Raw genomic sequence first — 20,542 nt, forward strand, 5'->3', positions numbered from 1 at the left:
GTGAAGCCTGAAGATATGACTGAATTGCTGCAAATTTCATGATAAAATTTTAACAGATGAGGAGCTGCTTCTTATGCATGAGCAAAGAGAGTGGTTTCTTGGGGTGAAATCTACTCCTAGTGAAGATGCTGTGAAGATTGTTGAAATGACAAAAGGATTTAGAATATTATATAAACTTAGTTGATAAAGCAATGGCAGGACTTGAGACGGTTGATTCCTATTTTGAAAGAAGTTCTACTGTCGGTAAAATGCTATCAAATAGTGTTGGATGCTACAGAAGAATCAGTCATGAAAGAAGAGTTGATCCATCAATTTCAGGCTTCCAGTTGAAGATGGCAGACTAGAAGGATGTGTACTCATCTCCTCCTGTGAGAGTACCAAGATCACAAATAGCTGTTGAACAACCATCGACAGGAGAATGCTGGAACCCACCAAAAAAAGATACCCTACAGCCAAAGACACAGAAGAAGCTACAGAAAGATGGTAGGAGGGGCACAATCATGATAAAATCAAGTCCCATACCCTCCAGGTGGGTGATCCACAAACTGGAGAACAATAATCCCAAAGAAGTTCTCACACTGTTGTGAAGGTTCTAAACCCCATGTTAGGTTTCTTGGCCTGGGGATCTGACAAAGGCACTGGGAATCCCCAGGGAATCTGATCTTGAAGGCCAGCAGGATTTGATTATAGAATTTCCACAGGACTGAGGGAAACAGAGACTCTAGTCTTAGAGGGCACAAACAAAATCTTGCACACACCAAGACCCAGAAGAAAGAATGACCCCACAGAAGACTGAACCCAAACTACCTGCTAGTGTTGGAGGGTCTCCTGTGGAGGTGTGGGAGGGCAGGGGCTCATAACAGGGACAGGGGCACCGGCAGCAGTCCTGGAAAGTCCCCCTTGGTGTAAGCCCTCTTGGAGGTCACCATTAACTCTACCATAGAGCCCATAGACCCCAAGGCTGGGTCACCTCAGGCCAAAAAATCAGGGAGGGAGTGCATCCCACCCATCAGCAGATAATCGGATTAAAGCTTTACTGAGCAAAACCCTGCCCACCACAGCAGGACCCAGTTTTTCCTATTGCCAGCCCCTCCCATCAGGAAGCTTACTCAAGCCTCTTAGCCTCCTCCATCAGAGGGCAGACAGAAAAAGCAAGCAGAACCACAATCCACAATCCCACAGCAGCTAGAACAAAAACCACATTACAGAAAGTAAATCAGTATGAAAAAGCAGAAAGTTATGTCCCAGATGAAGGGACAAGATAAAACCCCAGAAAAACAACTAAATTAAGTGGAGGTAGGCCACCTTCCAGAAAAAGAATTCAGAATAATGATAGTGAAGATGATCCAGGATCTTGGGAAAACAATGGAGAAGATGCAAGAAATGTTTACCAAAGACCTAGAAGAACTAAAGAACAAACAAATCAAGGTGAATAATACACTAGAAGGAATCAATAGCAGAATAACTGAGGCAAAAGAATGGATAAATGACCTGGAGGACAGAATGGTGGACATCACTGCCAAAGAACAGAATATAGAAAAAAGAATGAAAAAAGAAGACAGCTTAAGAGACCTCTGAGACAACATTAAATGCACCAACATTTGCATTATAGGGGTCCCAGAAGGATAAGAGAGAAAGGACCTGAGAAAATATTTGAAGAGATAATACCTGAAAACTTCCCAAACGTGGGAAAGCAAATGGTTAACCAAGACCAGGAAGCACAGAGAGTCCCAGGCAGGATAAACCCAAGGAGGAACACACTGAGACACATAGCAATCAAACTGACAAAAATTAAAGACAGAGATAAAATATTAAAAGCAACAAGGGAAAAATGACAAATAACATGCAAGGGAACTCTCATCAAGCTATCAGCTGATTTCTCAACAGAAACTCTACAAGCCAGAAGGGAATGGCATGATATATTTAAAGTGATGAAAGGGAAGAACCTACCACCAAGATACTCTGCCCAGTAAGACTCTTCTTCAGATCGGATAGAGAGATCAAAAGCTTTCCAAACAAGCAAAAGTTAAGAGAATTCAGCACCACCAAACCAGCTTTATAATGAATGCTAAAGGAACTTCTCTAGGCAGGAAACACAAGACAAGGAAAAGACCCACACAAAATAAATCCCGAACAATTAAGAAAATGTTAATAGAATCATACATATCGAAAATTACCTTAATTTTAAGTAGATTAAACCAACCCAAAGACATAAATTGGCTGGGCAGATGAAAACTTGTGCATGTATGCACTTCCATTTACCACATGACTCTGCTTGACCCATCAAATTATGTGTAATTATTATATATTGTTAGGCTAATCATGTTCCCATTATGACTTGAAATTGTAATTATCTTTTTATTTTTTGGGGGTGTCTGGCTATTCATTGTGAAAACTAGTAAACATCTTTTACTATTGTGATAATGAACTTTTGGCCTATTTAAAAAATTTATGACATTTTGATTCTACTTGCTTGATTTAGTATGAAAAGCATGTTAGAATTCTAATTTTAAAAAATAGATATGCAGCAAGCAAAATAAATAAGTAAATAGGTTGTGTTTAGGATAAAAAATAAATAAATAATACAAATATCTCAATAATAGTAGCCTTTAAAATTTTTTCCAATGGTATTTATAATATCTAAATTAAACTGTACAATTTTTTAACATATCTCTGATTCTCTGAAGAATCAAGAGAAAGTTTTTATCATTTGTGAAAATAAAGTTTAAAACCCAGTCATCAAGGATTAAAAAAAAAAAAAAGAGTCGATTGATGGGGCAAACTTAATTGTTGTCTTATTTTAAGGAACTGGCACAGTTGATCTGTCAGCAGTCATAAATATTGAGGTAAGACCCTCCACCAGCAGAGAGATTATGAAGGCTCAGAGGATAGTTAGGGTTTTTTAGCAATAAAGTATCTTTAATTAAGATACGTACATTGTTAGACATTTTTTAGACAATGCTATTGCACACTTTATAGTGTAGTATAAATGTAATTTTTATATGCACTGGGAAACCAAAAACTTCATATGAGTTGCTTTGTTGCAATATTCTTTTATTGCAATGGTCTGAAACTGAACCTGCAGTATCTCCAAGGTATGCCTGTGGTATGTATAGCAACTTTAAAGTTGCTGGTACTTATCACCATTCAAGCTCTCAAGAACAGCACCATGTAAAAGAACTCTCTGCAGTGCTGGAAATGTTCTCTTTTTTCATCTATGTGGAGACACAGGTATCTATTGAGCACTTGAATTATGGCTGGTGTGACTGATTTAAAATTTTGTTTAATAATATAAATTTAAATATACACAGGTAGCTAGAGGCTACCATTTTGAACAAGACAGCACAGTATAAAAAAGGTGTTCAGAGCAGAGCAGTGGGCATGTAGCTCTCTTCCTTTTCTAAGCAATAGCATGGAATTCTGCATGTCCAGTGCCGTCAGCCCATGTCCCCTTACCATCTGCCCGTACAAGTAGCTGAGAAGGCAATGGCACCCCACTCCAGTACTCTTGCCTGGAAAATCCCATGGATGGAGGAGCCTGGTAGGCTGCAGTCCATGAGGTCGCTAAGAGTCGGACACGACTGAGCGACTTTACTTTCACTTTTCACTTTCATGCATTGGAGAAGGAAATGGCAACCCACTCCAGTGTTCTTGCCTGGAGAATCCCAGGGACAGAGGAGCCTGGTAGGAGGCTGTCTATGGGGTCGCACAGAGTTGGACACAACTGAAGTGACTTAGCAGCAGCAAATATCCACAGGTAGCTAGAGGCTACCATTTTGAACAAGACAGCACAGTATAAAAAAGGTGTTCAGAGCAGAGCAGTGGGCACGGGCACGTAGCTCTCGTCCTTTTCTAAGCAATAGCATGGAATTCTGCATGTCCAGTGCCGTCAGCCCATGTCCCCTTACCATCTGCCCATACAAGTAGCCTTTCATACATGCTAGGTTGCATTGTTCCCTCCTCATTTCATCTAGTCAGCTGATCATCTCCTGGTGACTACAGTCTGCCCCTCCTTTTGAATCCAGCACCCAGAACCCCAGCCATATTCACTTTGCAGGTTCCCCATGCTGTTCCTCCTACTCACTTGAGGTTGAGCATTGTCTCAGGTTGGTCATAGCTCTGACGTAGTCATCCCCTAAGTAGGAGTCATATGTTTTTTTCGCAATTGAAGCCAAACATTTAGTGTCATCCCTGAACAGAAGGTCCTTGGAATTTGATCGGAATAAACAAAAATTGCTCGTGCAGTCGGTTACAGATTTTCCAAAATCATCCTGTCAAATGGACAGAAAGTACATGAAGACCTGTGGAAAAGAGCCCCTGGGAACACATGGATGGGATGGAGGAAACTGGAAGCTGGGAACCAGCCCCGGGAAGAAAGGGAAGCTGCAGAGGATGCCTCGGGATCTTTCCACATCCTTCCCTTGGCATTCACACGAATATGGGCCCCAAATCTAGGCTTCCCTGAGGCCCTGAAATCCTTTGTAGGGTCCAGCCTAGTCCCATCTCCTTGGGGAATTCCCTCCCTCCCACCCACCCACTGCTAACTTCTCTGATCTCTCTTCCCCACTTCATTGGCCATGGCCTTGGGGATGACTTCCAGGAAATGAGAGGACATAAACATTTCCCTTTTAAGTAGTATTATCAAGAAGGTATTAAATAAGAGCCACCCAATGAGGGGTTGGTACAGGTAGTTGTCAGCTGCATCTTTGATCCTAAATTGATAAAAGCCTGGACTTGTCCACATCTTCTAAGATTATAAATGAAATAATGATTACAGAAAGTTTAGCATTCTATCTAGCACTTAGGAAATGTTCATTAAATGCTCATTATTAGTGTCATTTACCTTAAGAGGACTCACAAAGGTATGCTATCTTCATTTTTAAAAGGAGAAAACTAATGATGCATCAACAGGCAGGAAGCTGTCACTGAGGGGAGGTTGGTCTCTAGGGGTGGAAGGGTCTTTAGGATTAAAATATTCAGACAGCCCCTCTCCCCACAGGGCCAGCCCTGGGTTGGTTGTTTTCACCAGAGGACAATCTCCCTGAGGGTAGGGTTCCTGGGTTTCTCTTCCTTTTGGAATGGTTCTCAGTCTGTCTAAGCAAAAGAAACACAGTCCACATTTGATGACTTGTATCCAGAAAGAGTTGGGAAACAGGATTAGTTGCCTTCATTAAAAAAAAAAAAAAAAGGCAGAAGTGGGTAAAATGAGGGTACCACAGAACAAGGTCAGGGTCGAGCTAGAAGGCAGATGCTTGGACCCTGGAACACATGTGTCAGTTGAGGTCTGATTTCCAGCAAGCAGAAGATATGAGTAGAGCAGGTCTGGGAGATCCAGTCCACCATCCATACTTTCCCAGTTCTAACTTCCAGGAAAAGAATACAGGAGTGTGGGCTTCTCCTCGCCTGCGAAATCCCTCAACAATCCATACCCACACAATAAAAACAGTTTGGAGTCCCTGGCTGGTCCATACCTGCTGTTTGTCTAATATTTTCTCCACACAAGTTGCCTTATCTTTCCGTGAGACCACAGCATGATTCGGGCCTCGGGCCAGGTGGCAGTTCTCAGCATCTGTCACAGGTTTCCTGGTGCCATCTTTGCATAGTACTTCAAAATTTTCCTTCTTCAGATCTTTTGCCCATGCTTCATTATTATTTCCTAGGTTCAGAAAAGGTGCATCAGCCAAAGATCAAAACACCCTCACTGGGAGATGTGACCACCCTCCACTAGCATGTAGGGGGGCTGGACCCAGTGGCCAGCAGAGGTTTCACTAATATGGAGAGGAAGAGAGTTATCAGGAGTTCCCTGGGGCCATTGCTTTCCGTCTTCCCAGCCAGACAAGGGACAGTGAACCACGTTCTGTGGATGATGTATGTTCAAAAGGATCTTCATTTCTGCTAAGTTCCAAATTCCATTTAGACTCCACTGTAGGAAGCACATGACCCTCTAAGCAGATTGACAATATCTGTGCTATACCATCTGGCTATGTGTGTGTATAGTCGCTCAGTCGTGTCCAACTCTTTGCAACCCCACGGACTGTAGCCCACCAGGCTCCTCTCTCTGTAGGATTTCCCAGGTAAGAATGCTGGAGTGGGTTGCCATTTCCTTCTCCAGGCGATCTTCCTGACCCAGGGATCAAACTCGGGTGTGCTGCATTGCGGGTGGATTCTTCATTGCTGAGCAACTACGGGAAGCCCTAGTGTGGCACTTGGGTAATAAGAAAGGTTGGTCTATGAGAACTTAATGAATGGAAATCAATGTTAACGTGTGAGCTCCAAATAGGACAATTAGGAAAAATGAGAAGGGAGGTGATTTGGTCTGGGTTAGGGGTAGTGGGCATCTAGAAGGGCATGATAAAAAATTTTCTTTCCAGTAAAAATAATGCTTGTTTACTGTGGCTAATTTGTAAAACACCACATAGTTTTAAGGAATAAGACTTTGAAACCCAGTATAATTCTACAGCATTCACTTTCAACATTGATTAATCTAGGCTTGACTAACGGGACCTATAACAAAGTTCTCCATAGGGACGAGGCTGTGTGAAGAGAGAAGTGTAAGGAGTTTGGATTTATTCTGGTTCAGGTTGCAGTATCAGCGTACTTCATACATAAACATGACCACAGGGCAAACAGAGATCCTAGGATGGTGTTTAGGTAGGGAGTGTATAGGGAGGTAGGCCTCCTCTATAAATTCCCCTCAGAAGGTTAAGGCTTTGGGAGTCTTTGCAAAGAGAACTGAGGTCTAGAGAGGGGAGCCCTATTGGAAGGATACAAAGAGAAATCAAGGAGTGGCAAAGAACCAGCCTAGGGTAACACTCAGACAGCAGGAAAAGGACAGCTCTTAAAGGGAAAAGCAAAAGTTACAGGAGGGGTGAAAGAAAATTAGCCAAACCAATATTCCCTCAAGTAAGTACTTAGTAACTTCTGCGTACCTTATACTGTGATTGGTGTTGAGATGTAAGAAAAAAGTAGAGCTCCCTGTGACCATATTTTATTACAGAATGTGATGAATTCAATAATGATAGCAACGGGGACAGAGGATTCTGTTGTAGGATGGAGGTATGCCATTGGGGAAGGCTTCTTAGAGGAGTTGGTCCTGCACTAGAGGAAAAATTTGAGGTTGGGTAAAGGGAGGAGGGCTTCCCAGGTGGGTTAGTGGTAAAAAATCAACCTGCCAATGCAGGAGATATAAGTGACACAGGTTCAATTCCTAGGTCAAGAAGATTCGCTGGAGGAGGGCATGGCAACCCACTCCAGTATTCTTTCCCAGAGAATCCCAAGGACAGAGGAGCCTGATGGTCTACAGTCCAAAGGGTCACAAAAAATTGGACATAACTGAGTGACTGCACACACACACACACACACACACACACACACACACACACAGGGTTATGAGGGAAGTAATACTGCCTGGACTCTAGGGGGTGGTGTAAGCTGTTAGTGATAGAGCATAGGCAGCTGGAATGCTCATTCTTACCAACATTTAAAAAACAGCTGTCTTGTTTTTAATGTCATGGCCATCTAATATCCACCCACTAGTTTTAGTACCCATTGATTGATGGTCCTTGCTAGAATCGATTATTGCTATATTGGTTGCCAAACGATAGTTGTTTAACTTCATGACTTTTTCTATGTCTGTAATTAGCATTCTGCAATAAAGAAGATATTTCCCTTATACTCATTCGTTTAATCAGGATGGACTCATGTGTTCTTATTCTATTCAATGGGTTATTCAATCTTACTGTTATTATTTCTTGTAATGCTCAAAATGTCAGATCTGGCCAGTGGAGGGCTTTCACAACAGTTCCAATGTGCTCTGACACATTCCATCTCTCTGAGCACTTCAGCATGATGCTCTTTGGTTCACCTTACACTTTTCCTGCCCCAGCCCCAGAATCAGCTGTTTTTCTGAGGGGCCATGCTTCCTCCTCTTGGAGAATGGTTATAGAAGCCATTGGTTATAAGCACCAGGAATAAGCCCAGTGCTTATTCTTACAGGGGTGCTACTGTTTGTATGTTTTTCCGAGTGGATTTATAATATGGTTAAATATATATTGGACCTAGAAATATGAGAAATAGTTATAAAGGGCCTTTGGGTGATAAGTTCACTAATTTTGAATAGGGACTGTGGATGTGATGAGTATTAAACCACGTTAGTATAAATTTCCTGATCCTGCTGATTATAATGTAAGTATGTAAAAGTCTTTGTTCTTAGGAGTTTTTAGGGGAAAGAAGGCACAGTGCCTACACCTGTGGGAAGGCTTCTAGGAGCGATTTCAGAGCCACTGGGAAGCTCACCGTCCTCACCATTCCGCCCATGCAAGTGGATGCGTCTCTCATCGGGGAACAAACAGGTTGAGAATCACAGCTCTGGACCCTGACAAGAGCCCCTACCACTTCCACAAAGATATCCTGAACACAAGGGAGCCAACGACCCTGATTTATGGGGCCAAAGGGTTGTGCACATACCGTCAGTGTTCTGTATGACAGTCTGGTCCTTCACAAAGGCCACGTCTCCCCTCTCCACCAGACACCTGTGGAGTCCCAGACAGGGAGAGAGAAGGAAAGAGGTCAGAGCTACATCTGTCATTCAGAAGGGCCATCTTATAATCTGAAGTTGTTTTTTTTTTGTTTAATTTTTAATTAGATGATAATTGCTCTACAATGTTGCACTAGTTTCTGCTGTACAATGATGTGAGTCAGCTATACATATTCATATATCTCCTCCCTCTTGAGCCTCCTTCCCACCCCCCATCTCACTCCTCTAGGTCATCACTGAGCACCAAGCTGAGCTCCTGTGTTATACAGCAACTTCCCACTAGTTATCTATTTTTATATATGGTAATATATATATATATGTCAATAATATTATCCCAGTTCGTCTCACCCTCTCCTTACCCCCTGTGCCCACAAGTCTGTTCCCTATGTTTGCATCTCTATTCTTCTCCTGCAAATAGGTTCATCAGTACTCTTTTTCTGGATTCCATATATATGCATTAATATACAATATACAATTTTTACAATATTGTTAAAAAACAGTATGTTTTTCTTATTCTGACTTACTTCACTCTGTATAACAGACTAGGTTCATTCACATCACTACAGATGACCCAATTCATTCCTTTTTATGGCTGAGTATTATGCCACTTTAGAGATCCAGGGCTGGCCATGATATCAGCAACTGTGACTCCCATTTGATCACTAATCTCATATATTACTAATATAAGTAATAAAAAGAAAACAAAACCTCTGATACACTTTGTAGTTACACAGTTGCAGTTCTATATATTAAATTCTAAACTCTAGCACATTTTCTCTAACAGGTCTACATCCTTTCCCAAGCATCAATACAGATATTAGAGGAGCAGTTTTCCACCAAGGTGATTCCTTATGTACAGTCTACTAATGAAATTCGAAACTTGTGGACTGTGAATTGTTCTTATTCTAACTCACAAGGTGGTTCTAACTAGAAAATTGAGATAATCTTTGTTTTTCCTTTGCTAGTGAGCAGTTTAGTTATGAATACCACCATCATTGTGAAGTTGATGGATTCATGAACTACCAGGGTAGCAAAGGCCCAAGTCAGACAGGTTAGTTAAAAACTAATAAGGTCATAAAGTGCACAGGTGTCTCTTTAAAAATGATTAAAATTCCATGAAACAGAGATGTAACCAAAGATGTAGAAATCATGGACTTTACTTTTGTATATTTCCGTGGTCATAGGTCCCCCCAGAGATGATTGGAAGAGTGTGAGCCTAATGCTTGACTCCTGTGTTTATTCAATTACGGTAGGGCTTCCTCACCTGGCACTAGTGGCATTAGGGGCCAGATAATTCTTTGTTGCAGGGTGCTGCCCTGTGCATGTAGGATGTTTATAAGCCTCTCCCAATTAGCTGCCAGTTGTACCCCCTCAACCCTACTGATAATCAAAAACGTCTCCAGACACCGCCAAATGTCCCCTGAAGGGCAAATCCCTCCCCCGCTACCTGCCGCCATTGAGAACTCCTGACCTGCACCATACCACCAGCCTTTGCTGTCTATGACAGCCAGTTCCGGAGACGGTGTCCTGGAGGGACCTGGATGCCTCTTCACACAGGCTTCTTCTACATACGTTTGTAAACATGCCACCCTAACATGCAGGACTAATGGGCTAGGAATGTAAGAATCTCACCTGAGCTTCTAAAAGGAACTCTTGTCAGGGCTGGGGTTATTATTATTTTTGTATGAGGATTATAAGACTCACCTGAAAGCCCCTGTATAGCCATAGTATCTTTCATTGCTGTTGGGAACACACTCCTTTCCTGTACCCTTCTCTGAGCCAATGCACAGAGCACAGAGACTGGAATTTCGCGGAGATCCAGGTGCACAACCTGCGCTGAAAAATTCATCTGTGCAGAAGGACAAGAGAAAGTCAGCTCTTCCTGAGTCAGTATGAGTGGACTTTATCTAACACAAGACAGGTGTGTATGGCCCAGGTTAGGTATAACATGCTTATTATGTGACCTGCCATCAACTCAAGACTTGCCAGCCTTAGGCTCTGAAAGCAGAGGAGGCAATGGCAACCCACTCCAGTGTTCTTGCCTGGAGAATCCCAGGGACAGCAGAGCCTGGTGGGCTGCCGTCTACAGGGTCGCACAGAGTCGGACACGACTGAAGCGACTTAGCAGCAGCAGCAGGCTCTGAAAGAAAACTTCACTGAGGCTGGAAATGGTAAGTAACCATTACAATTCAGGTGGAGGAGACTCCATCAGCCTCCCAATAGTGTCATTACTTAAAGAGAGATGAGATGGAAATTATGTGGAAGGTGACTGAAGCAGGTGTAAAATTGAAGGTCTCACTCCGTGAGTTGTGCCATTTGTTTTCAGGTGTTTCTTTCCTCTGATATTTATTAGAAGAGCTTTTAACAGAACTTAGAGCTCCAAACTCAAGAAAATTCTGGGGAAATCTCACTCACAGCTCAGCTGCTCTCCCATGGCTGTATAACTGCCAGGAGGCTCAGGAGAGCAGATGTGGTGCCCTTGCTGGTGGGGCACAGAACTCCTGAAAGTCGCCTCAGCGACCTTCCTGGCAAACTGATGTCACAGAGCATGTTAATGCAAAAGTGTGATTGCATCTCTGAATCTGAACCTCCTCTCCAATACACACAGGACTTGCCTGGCTCTGTCTTTAGAGGCCTCTCCTTTTAAAGTTGCTACACATATTTGGAGATGGCAGGGGGAAAGTACTCAGGAAGTTAAAGTAAATAAGAACCAGGAGGAAACATATCCATGGTGAACTTATGCACAGATTTTAGGAGGTAGAACTAAGGCCACACCTGAAGATATTCAGAGGACACAGAGAACAAACTGATTTCCACCCCTTCAAAGGGGCCTAAGAGCTGAAGCTGCCAAGATCTTAAAGAGACCTGAGAATCCCTTACACCATATTGCCTAGAAAGCTCTGTGGCACGGCTTGTAGCCATCCGCCAAATGGCCATTTCCTCTTGTTTCTCTGTAACAAAGATCAAGTTGGGTTTTTTCTCTTAATTTTTTTCTCCATTAATTTTATATTGAGATATAATTGACATGTGTGTGTGTTACTTGCTCAGTCGTGTCCAACTCTTTGCGACCCCTGGACTGCAGTGTGCCAAACACGTTATATTAATTTCAGGTGTACAACATGATTCACTATTGTGACTATATTGTGAAATGATCACCACAATAGGTCTAGTTAATATCTATCAGCATACAGGGTCAGAAGGCAATGGCACCCCACTCCAGTACTCTTGCCTGGAAAATCCCATGGACAGAGGAGCCTAGTGGGCTGCAGTCCATGGGGTCACTAAGAGTCAGACACAACTGAGCGACTTCACTTTCACTTTCCACTTTCATGCATTGGAGAAGGAAATGGCAACCCACTCCAGTGTTCTTGACTGGAGAATCCCATGGACGGGGGAGCCTGGTGGGCTGCCATCTATGGGGTCACATAGAGTTGGACACGACTGAAGCGACTTAGCAGCAGCAGCATACTGCTGCTGGGTTACATTTCTTTTCCTTTCGTCTAGGACTTCCAAAACTATGTTGAATAAAAGTGGTAAGAGTAGACATCCTTGTCTTGGGGAATGCTTTTAGCTTTTCATTGTTGAGTATGATTTTAGCTGTACGTTTTGTCATATACGGTCTTTATTATGTTGAGGTACGTTCCCTTCATGCCCACTTTCTGGAGAGTCTTTATCTTAAATAGATGATTGTTGTTGTTGTTCGTTGTTTGGTCGCTCATTTTTGTCCGAATTTTTGCAACCCTGTGGACTATCAGCACTCCAGGCTTCCCTGTCCTTCACCATCTCCTGGAGCTTACTCAAACTCATGTCCATTGAGTCAGTGATGTCATCTAACCATCCCATCCTCTGTCGTCTCCTTTTCCTTCTGCCTTCAGTCTTTCCCAGCATCAGGGTCTTTTTTAATGAATTGACTCTTCACATCAGGTGCCCGAAGTATTGGAGATTCAGCTTCAGCTTCAGCATTGGTCCTTCTAAGGAATATTCAGGACTGATTTCTTTTAGGATTGACTGTTTTGATTCTCCTTGCAGTCCAAGGGACTCTCCAAAGTGTTTTCCAATACCACAGCTCAAAAGCATCAATTTTTCAGTGTTCAGCCTTCTTTATGGTTCAATTCTCATATCCATACATGACTACTAGAAAAACTATATCTTTGACTATATGAACCCTTATTGGCAAAATATGTCTCTGCTTTTTAATACACTGTCTAGGTTTGTTATAACTTTTCTTCCAAGGAGCAAGCATCTTTTGATTTTGTGGCTGCAGTCACCATCTGCAGTGATTTTACAGCCTCCCCAAATAAAATCTTTCACTGTTTCCATTGTTTCCCCGTTTATTTGCCATGAAGTGATGGGACCGGATGCCATGATCTTTGTTTTTTGAATGTTGAGCTTTACACCAACTTTTCCACTCTCCCCTTTTACCTTCATCAAGAAGCTCTTTAGTTCCTCTTCGCTTTCTGGCATTAGGGTGGTGTCACCTGCATATCTGAGGTTATTGATATTTCTCCCGGCAATCTGGATTCCAGCTTGTGCTTCATCCAGCCTGGCATTTCCCATGATGTACTCTGCATATAATTTAGATAAGCAAGGTGACTATATACAGCCTTGACATATTCCTTTCCCGATTTGGAACCACTCCATTGTTGCATGTCCAGTTCTAACTGTTGCTTCTTGACCTGCATACAGGTTTTCCAGGAGGCAGGTCAGGTGGTCTGGTATTCCTATCTCTTTAAGAATTTTCAACAGTTTGTCATGATCTACACAGTTAAAGGCCTTAGCATAGTCAATAAAGCAGAAGTAGATGTTTTTCTGGAATTCTCTTGCTTTTTCTATGGTACAACAGATGGCCATTTGATCTCTGGCTCCTCTGCCTTTTCTAAATCCAGCATGAACATCTGGAAGTTTTTCATTCATGTACTGTTGAAGCCTTACCTGGAGAATTTTGAACATTATCTTGTTAGCTTGTGAAATGAGTGCAATTGTGCAGTTGTTTGAACATTCTTTGGCATTGCCTTTCTTTGGGATTGGAATGAAAACTGACCTTTTCCAGTCCTGTGGCCACTGCTGAGCTTTCCATATTTGCTGGCATATTGAGTGCAGTACTTTAACAGCATCACCTTTTAGGATTTGAAATAGCTCAGATGGAATTCCTTTACCTCCACTGACTTTGTTCATAGTGATGCTTCCTAAGGCCCACTTGACTTCACACTCCAAGATGTTTGGCCATCGTGGTTATTTGGGTCATGAAGATCTTTTTTGTATAGTTCTTCTGTGTATTCTTGCCACCTCTTCTTAATATCTTCTGCTTCTGTTAGGTCCATACTGTTTCAGTCCTTTATTGTGCCCATCTTTGCATAAAATGTTCCCTTAGTGTGTCTAATTTTCTTGAAAAGATCTTTAGTCTTTCCCATTCTATTGTTTTCCTCTATTTCTTTGCATTGTTCACTTAAGAAGGCTTTCTTATCTTTCCTTGCTATTCTTTGGAATTCTGCATTAAGTTGGGTATATCTTTCCTTTTCTTCTTTGCCTTTTGCTTCTCTTCTTTTCTCAGTTATTTGTAAGGCCTCCTCAGACAACCATTTTGCCTTTTTGCATTTATGCATAGATGATGAATTTTATCAAAAGCTTTTTCTGCATCTATTGAGATGCTCATATGATTTTTATTATTCAATTTTTTAATATGGTACATCACATTAAAATTTTTGTTCTTGCGATGAGAACTTTTAACAGCTACTCTCCTAGCAACTTTCAAATACGCAATATGGCATTAACTATAGTCACCAGGATATGCATTATATCCCTATGACTTATTTTACAACCAAAGTTCATACCTTTTGACTACCTTCACTCAATTTGCCCATCCCCAACCCCTGCCTCTGGCAACCACCAATCTGCTCTCTGCGTCTGTGAGCTCAGGTTGTTTTGTTTAGATTCCACGTATAAATTAGAGCAAATGGCATTTGTCTTTCTCTGCCTGTTTTATTTCACTTATTTCACATAGTATTCTCAAGGTCCACCCATGTTGTTGCAAGTGGCAAGATTTCTTTCTCTTTTATGGCTGAATGATATTCTATCTATACCTACAAACCACAGTTGCTTTGTTCATTCATTCATGATGGACACAGGTTCTTCACATATTATGTGTTGTTATGTAAATAATGCTGCAGTGAGCATATGGGTGCTTATATCTTTTTGAGCTAGTATTTTTGTTTTTTTCTAGTAAATACCCAGAAGTGAAACTGTTGGATCATACAGTAGTTCTATTTTTAATTTTTGAATAAAAATCTAAATAAAAGATGGCATTTTCCAGCCCCTTTTACAGCTAATTGTGACTATGTACCTAAGTTAGGGGCAATGAGAAGTTAGCTGGAGTAATTGGGTTAGACCTCCTAATTGGCTCCTTTACCTCCTAACAAGGCTCCTTGTTCCTTAAGGTTGCCTGGATCATGGATGTAATGGCAACCATGGGTAACCTTGAAGATGGAGGCCTCATGCTGAGAATGGGAAAGCAGGAAGACAGAGAAGCCTGGGTTTCTAATGACAATACCAACATGGACTTCTGTCTCTGGTCTTTTTCATGAGAGAGAATAGTAAACATATGTTCACTTAAGCCATTATGTGCAACTGAGAAGAGCCGTTCTGATCCACCTCCCAGTCCTGCTGTTCCTTTTATTTCCTTGAAGTTCACTAAACCAAATTGTATTATCATAGAACAAGGGCCTCTTGTACCATACTACTCTTGCCAGTGCGCCTCTTTCCACCCAACTCTGACAAGAGCACACTCCCAGAACTCACTCACCAAATTTACAGTTATTAATCTTGCTGTAGAGCAAACCCATGGGGATGTTCCAGCCAGCGGTTCTGTCTACTGCAGTGTGGCAGGACTTCTTGCCTTTCAGATTGTTCCAGTTGATATTAGCATCTGATGTTTTAACCACAGCTACAGCAAGATACCCTACAAGAAAGACACCCCAAAAGGGAGTATTAACACCTCTGGACCCTCCAGAGTGTCTGTCTACAGTCAAACCCAGCCATCATCCTATGGAATAAAATTATCCCTAATCATTCCTTCTCTCTTTGAAAGGGTCTTCCTAATAACCGACTGAAGGGAGATACAAGTCATTCTACGAGGTGGAGATTAATCTGAACTTAAAAAAACAAAACAGTAAGAATACTTAATCATTGGAGCAATGGATGATGATGGACAACACTTCCCCAAATGCCTGAAGCTACTGACATAAACCGGCAACTCACCCTCCACTGTGGAATAGCAGAGGAATGGATACTGAAGGATACATGTAACTCCAACATTCTAAACATTAACAATTTTATTAGAAAAGAGTAGTAAATGTGCAATAAACTGTAAGTTTATTATTCTGGTCAGATGTTTTACGATAAAGAGAATAAAGGTTTGCACCAAAATAAATATGCAAAGTGAAACTATCATAATCAAGTTAGCTGCAATCAGTGGCAGTAAATACATGCTGATCTTTAAAACTGGGAATAGAATATAAACTCGTGATTTCAGTTCTCCAATTTAATTAATTCAGGAAATTGTTTCCAATAGAAAAGATACAAATCTTTTTGCTCATTGACTAAGAATGGTTCTATTTTTGGCTAAAGAGCTTGCTTCCTAGTATGATGGGAAGAGGCTGGGATGCTGTAACTGGAAAAAGTGATGAGAACAGATTTGTACACTAATGGCTGGAAATGACCTGCAGGGACTTCAGCATGGGACCCAGAGCCCAAATCTTTGATAAGATTTCCTGTCTTGCTCTTGCCACATCTTTCCAGATCCATCCCAAGCCAGAGTCCTGGGTGACAGCCAGGTTGGCCTGGGTTTCTAGGCTTAGCCCTGGATGGGAGGCTGGGCAATTTCATGTCTCTAGATACCTTCCTTTGTGAGCCTCTCCCCTCAGGCCTACCAGGCACATGTCAGCAAGGTTTCTGGGCTGGTGCTAACTCTTGTTTATAACTTTGCAGTCCTCATGCAATGCAAAGCAGTAGTGGGAGGGTCTGTATTTTCTTGTTGGATGTCAGAGTCTAGACAACTTGTAATCTCTCTAAGCTGTTGTTCCTGTATGCATCCTTAGAAGACGACAAGTCACATCTTATAGGATTAAAAGAGAATTCCCATGGGTGTGGCAAGTGTAATTATCTTGCCAACTATTTTCCTCCTGTGGTTCTTTTGATTCTGAAAATTGGTCTCTTATCTACTTTTGATTTGAATTTAAACTTGCCTATGCTTTCCCAAAAGCAATGGGAAACTCATGAAATTACTGATACCAACTCACCTTTTTCTGGTGTGTTCTTGCAACTTTCACCCTCAGTTTCTGCAGAGGAAAAAACAAAGTCATTAAACACTCATGTATAGAGTGAAAATTGTCTTCCCCATATGCAGCTCAGAATTATAAGAGCCAGGAAAACTATCCACATATACCAATTCCCAAAAGGTCCAGGCTCTCTGGATTATGCAAACTCACTTTAGCTCCCTGGCCTCTGGAATTTAGCCCAAAATTTTAAATTTCAACTTTTGCACTCTTATCTATCCTGTGACCATAGTGTAACTCTGCTAACTGTACTTGAATCCCTGCACCAGGGCAACAGAAGTGCGGACTTTGGAAGCAAGAAGATCTGCCAGGAATCCCAGCTGAGAACCTAGCTGTCCTCTGCAGAGGGGTCACTTTCAGCTAGAACTTCCCAGTGCAGTCTCCAACTCCCTTGTTGGAGTACAGTAGAAGGTACGGTAGAAGATTCTCATCCTTCAAGGTAACCAAAGGGACTAGAGATGAGGGAGCCCAGAGCTTAGCAAGTAGGAGGTGCTCAATAAGCAAGAGCTTTATGCTCCCTGTGGCTGAATCAGGCTGTGATTTTGTCTCCTGTCTCAGGTTGTTTTCTTTACCAGAGGAAATGAACCATTGCCCCTCCCACTTACTGTAGTTCTCTGCCAGGACAGGCACCAGGCCACATTTGCCTGCTATGTAGAGGTAGCCTCCGTCCAAGCTCATGGCATCAGCTTCTCCTTTCTGCAAAGACACAACACATCACAGCAGGTAAAAAGAGATCCTCTCCAGTCCCACGTGCCCATCTGGTTGTTTCCTTGAAGCAACCTTGCCAGCACAGGTTGTGAAGAGACAGAAGGCGCTGGTAATGGACCCCCAAAGGATCAGTCAGGCAGACCTGACATGGAAAATAAAAGGCACTCCCATTTTCACCCAAACCATGATGAACTGATGATCAACTCTGGATGATTTGCTTTGTTTCTTCAGGAGCAAAGACCCACATTCAGTCCCCTTGGCCTCTCATAGGACACGCTGTTCCAGATACACTCACAATACCTTTCTGACATCAAGAATTCTCATTTGTAAGACAAACAAATGGAGTCAGAGACATAGGGCTGTGTCTGTGGCATGGAGTGCTTTGCCCTGAATCTTGACCTCATTAGCTGAGTGCTATTTCAGTGCTTGGTCAATAAAAGGTCTTTAATGAATGAGTAAAATAAGGTCAAAGGAGTCAAACTGAACTGAACTGCAGTATTGGAAAAGACTCTTGAGAGTCCCATGGACTGCAAGGAGATCCAACCAGTCCATCCTAAAGGAAATCAGTTCTGAATATTCATTAGAAGAACTGAGGCTGAAGCTGAAACTCCGATCCTTTGGCCATCTGAGGTGAAGAACTGTCTCATTTGAAAAGACCCTGATGCTGGGAAAGATTGAAGGCAAGAGGAGAAGAGGACAACAGAGGATGAGATGGTTGGACTTGATGGACATGAGTTTGAGCAAGCTCCAAGGGTTGGTGATAGACTAGGAATTCCGCCTGGCATGCTGCAGTCCGTGGGGTCTCAAAGAATTGGACACAACTGAGCGACTGAACTGAACTGAACTGAATAGAGCTAATAAGCCCCAAATTTCAGAGATGCTTAATTCAATAAGACTGCCACGCTTCCCATTAGGCCTAGAAATATACTTTTCAGGAATATACCCTAAAGGAACAATCAGATATGTGGGAAACTATTTGGGCAAAATGTGTAAGTAGGCAAAATCATGCATGTATGATTCATAATAGCAATGAGACAGGACCAGACTTAATGCTCAATAGCAAGGAAATGGCTCAATAAATTACAGCACACCCACACTCTGGAATAATTATCAACGTTAGAACATCATGTTTTCATGGAAGCAACCTAAATGTCCACCAAAAGATGAATGGATGAAGAAGATGTGGTGCATATATACAATGGAATACTACTCAGCCATAAAAAGAATAAAATAATGCCATTTGCAGCAACACGGATGGATTGAGACATTATCATACTACATGAAGTCACTCAGAGAAGGACAAATACCATATGATATCACTTATATGTGGAATCTAAAATATGACACAAATGAATTTATCTACAAGACAGAGACAGACTCACAGACGTAGAGGACAGACTGTGGTTGCCAAGGGGGAGGGGCTGGAGGAGGGATGGATTGGGAGTTTGGGATTAGCAGATGCAAACTATTGTATTAATACATAGACTAGAGAAGCAGCAAGTCCCGTTGTATAGCACAGAAAACTGTATTCAGTATCCTATAATAAACCGTAATAGAAAAGAAAAATAAAATTTGAATTAAAAAAAAGAGAAAAAAAGAAATGAAAGAGATAGTTCCTCATAAACTTGGTCCCCAGACAAACCACTGTAAACAGGATAGTGTATATTCTTTAAAAAAAAATACATTTTAAAAGGTCATGTTTTCAAAAAATGATTTTTTCTTTGGGAACATGGGAGCAAGTCATTCTGTGAAAACAAGAAAAAAGCTCCCTAGATAACCTTAGGTGAGAAAAGGGTAATAAATTTCATGCATGATATGAGCCCAGTTAACAGGATTTTTTCTGATTTATAAGGTTACGGTTACTTTTTATGTATTTTCTTATTTATATCCTTCAGTTTTTCAACACTTCTAAAAGCAAATGTGGAATGCCCTTGTGAGCAACAAAGCTAAACTTCTACATGCTTGCACAGTAACATGACCTTGTTACACTTGCCACGGCACACCATGGGTCTCAGGCACACTCACTCTGAGGTCTGGCCTCCCTAAGTAGACATAGCTCAGATCGCCCTCCACAGAGTTCTGACACTAGGAAGAAACAAGCCCTTAGGAGTCCTTCAGATTCACAAGCTCAAAGGTCCTGAGGATCCTGTGGGGCTGGGATCCCACAGTGAGGGTGAGGTTCCTGGGAAGCTGCTTTTCATATAATTCCCAGGAACGCTGGCTCAGCCTTGGGGACAGGTAGGCAGCAGTGGCAGGCGTGCTGCCCTGTGGAGGCAGCAGGGACGTACCATGATCTTGGCGATGCACTCTTCAGTGTTCTCTGCTGTTTCACACTCTATTGCCCCGCCACTGAACCCACTCCACCGATCACACTTTGTCCTCTCCTGGTGACCAATTGCACACCACTTCACCATGCACTCATCCTTTGAGGAGTCCGGGGCTAGGACATAAGCAAGAAAACCAGCGATGAGAAGAGGCCCAGATGTGGCTTGCTGATTTTGCTGCTGTCTTCAGGAAGACTCTGGGATTTTTTAGCAATACACAAACAGATTCCATTCAAGGAATTAATCTCTTAGAAACTAAAGGCAGTAACAGTTCCTTGGATGGCTTCTTATCATTTATATTTAACTTAAAATTACTTCTTCTGAAAAGTCCACTCTCCTCCCAACTCCAAGGCACTCTATCACTTCAGGCTGGGGTTATTTTCTCCTCATTTAGAAATAGCACTTAACCATCCAAGCGGATGTTGTATATTTATTCATTGCTTACTATCTGCTCCCTGCAGGAGAACGTAAGCTTGGCCAGGGTGAGGGCCATGCCTGTCTTGTTCTCCATGGCACCCTTAATGCCAGGTTCATGGTTAGTGCGATAAATGTTTGCTGAATAAACAAACACCCACCCAGCTTTCAGACTGGCTCAAGAGGCATTTCCTCAGGGAAACTTTACCTCAATTCTTGGATCTGTTTGT

At 42.1% G+C, this 20,542-nt stretch overlaps 1 protein-coding gene across 1 annotated transcript in view; it reads right to left on the bottom strand.

Moving 5' to 3' along the window:
• Nucleotides 1–20,542, bottom strand: part of LOC133250035 (serotransferrin-like) — an 85,860-nt gene that overhangs the window by 50,037 nt on the left and 15,281 nt on the right. The window contains 8 exon segments of the mRNA XM_061421207.1: nucleotides 4,081–4,271; nucleotides 5,472–5,656; nucleotides 8,467–8,531; nucleotides 10,241–10,385; nucleotides 15,336–15,491; nucleotides 16,831–16,869; nucleotides 17,472–17,562; nucleotides 19,863–20,014. Coding sequence (XP_061277191.1) covers nucleotides 4,081–4,271; nucleotides 5,472–5,656; nucleotides 8,467–8,531; nucleotides 10,241–10,385; nucleotides 15,336–15,491; nucleotides 16,831–16,869; nucleotides 17,472–17,562; nucleotides 19,863–20,014 — 1,024 coding nt within the window.

This window comes from Bos javanicus, chromosome 1 (genome assembly GCF_032452875.1).
Source record: "Bos javanicus breed banteng chromosome 1, ARS-OSU_banteng_1.0, whole genome shotgun sequence".
NCBI classification, from domain to species: Eukaryota; Metazoa; Chordata; class Mammalia; order Artiodactyla; family Bovidae; genus Bos; species Bos javanicus.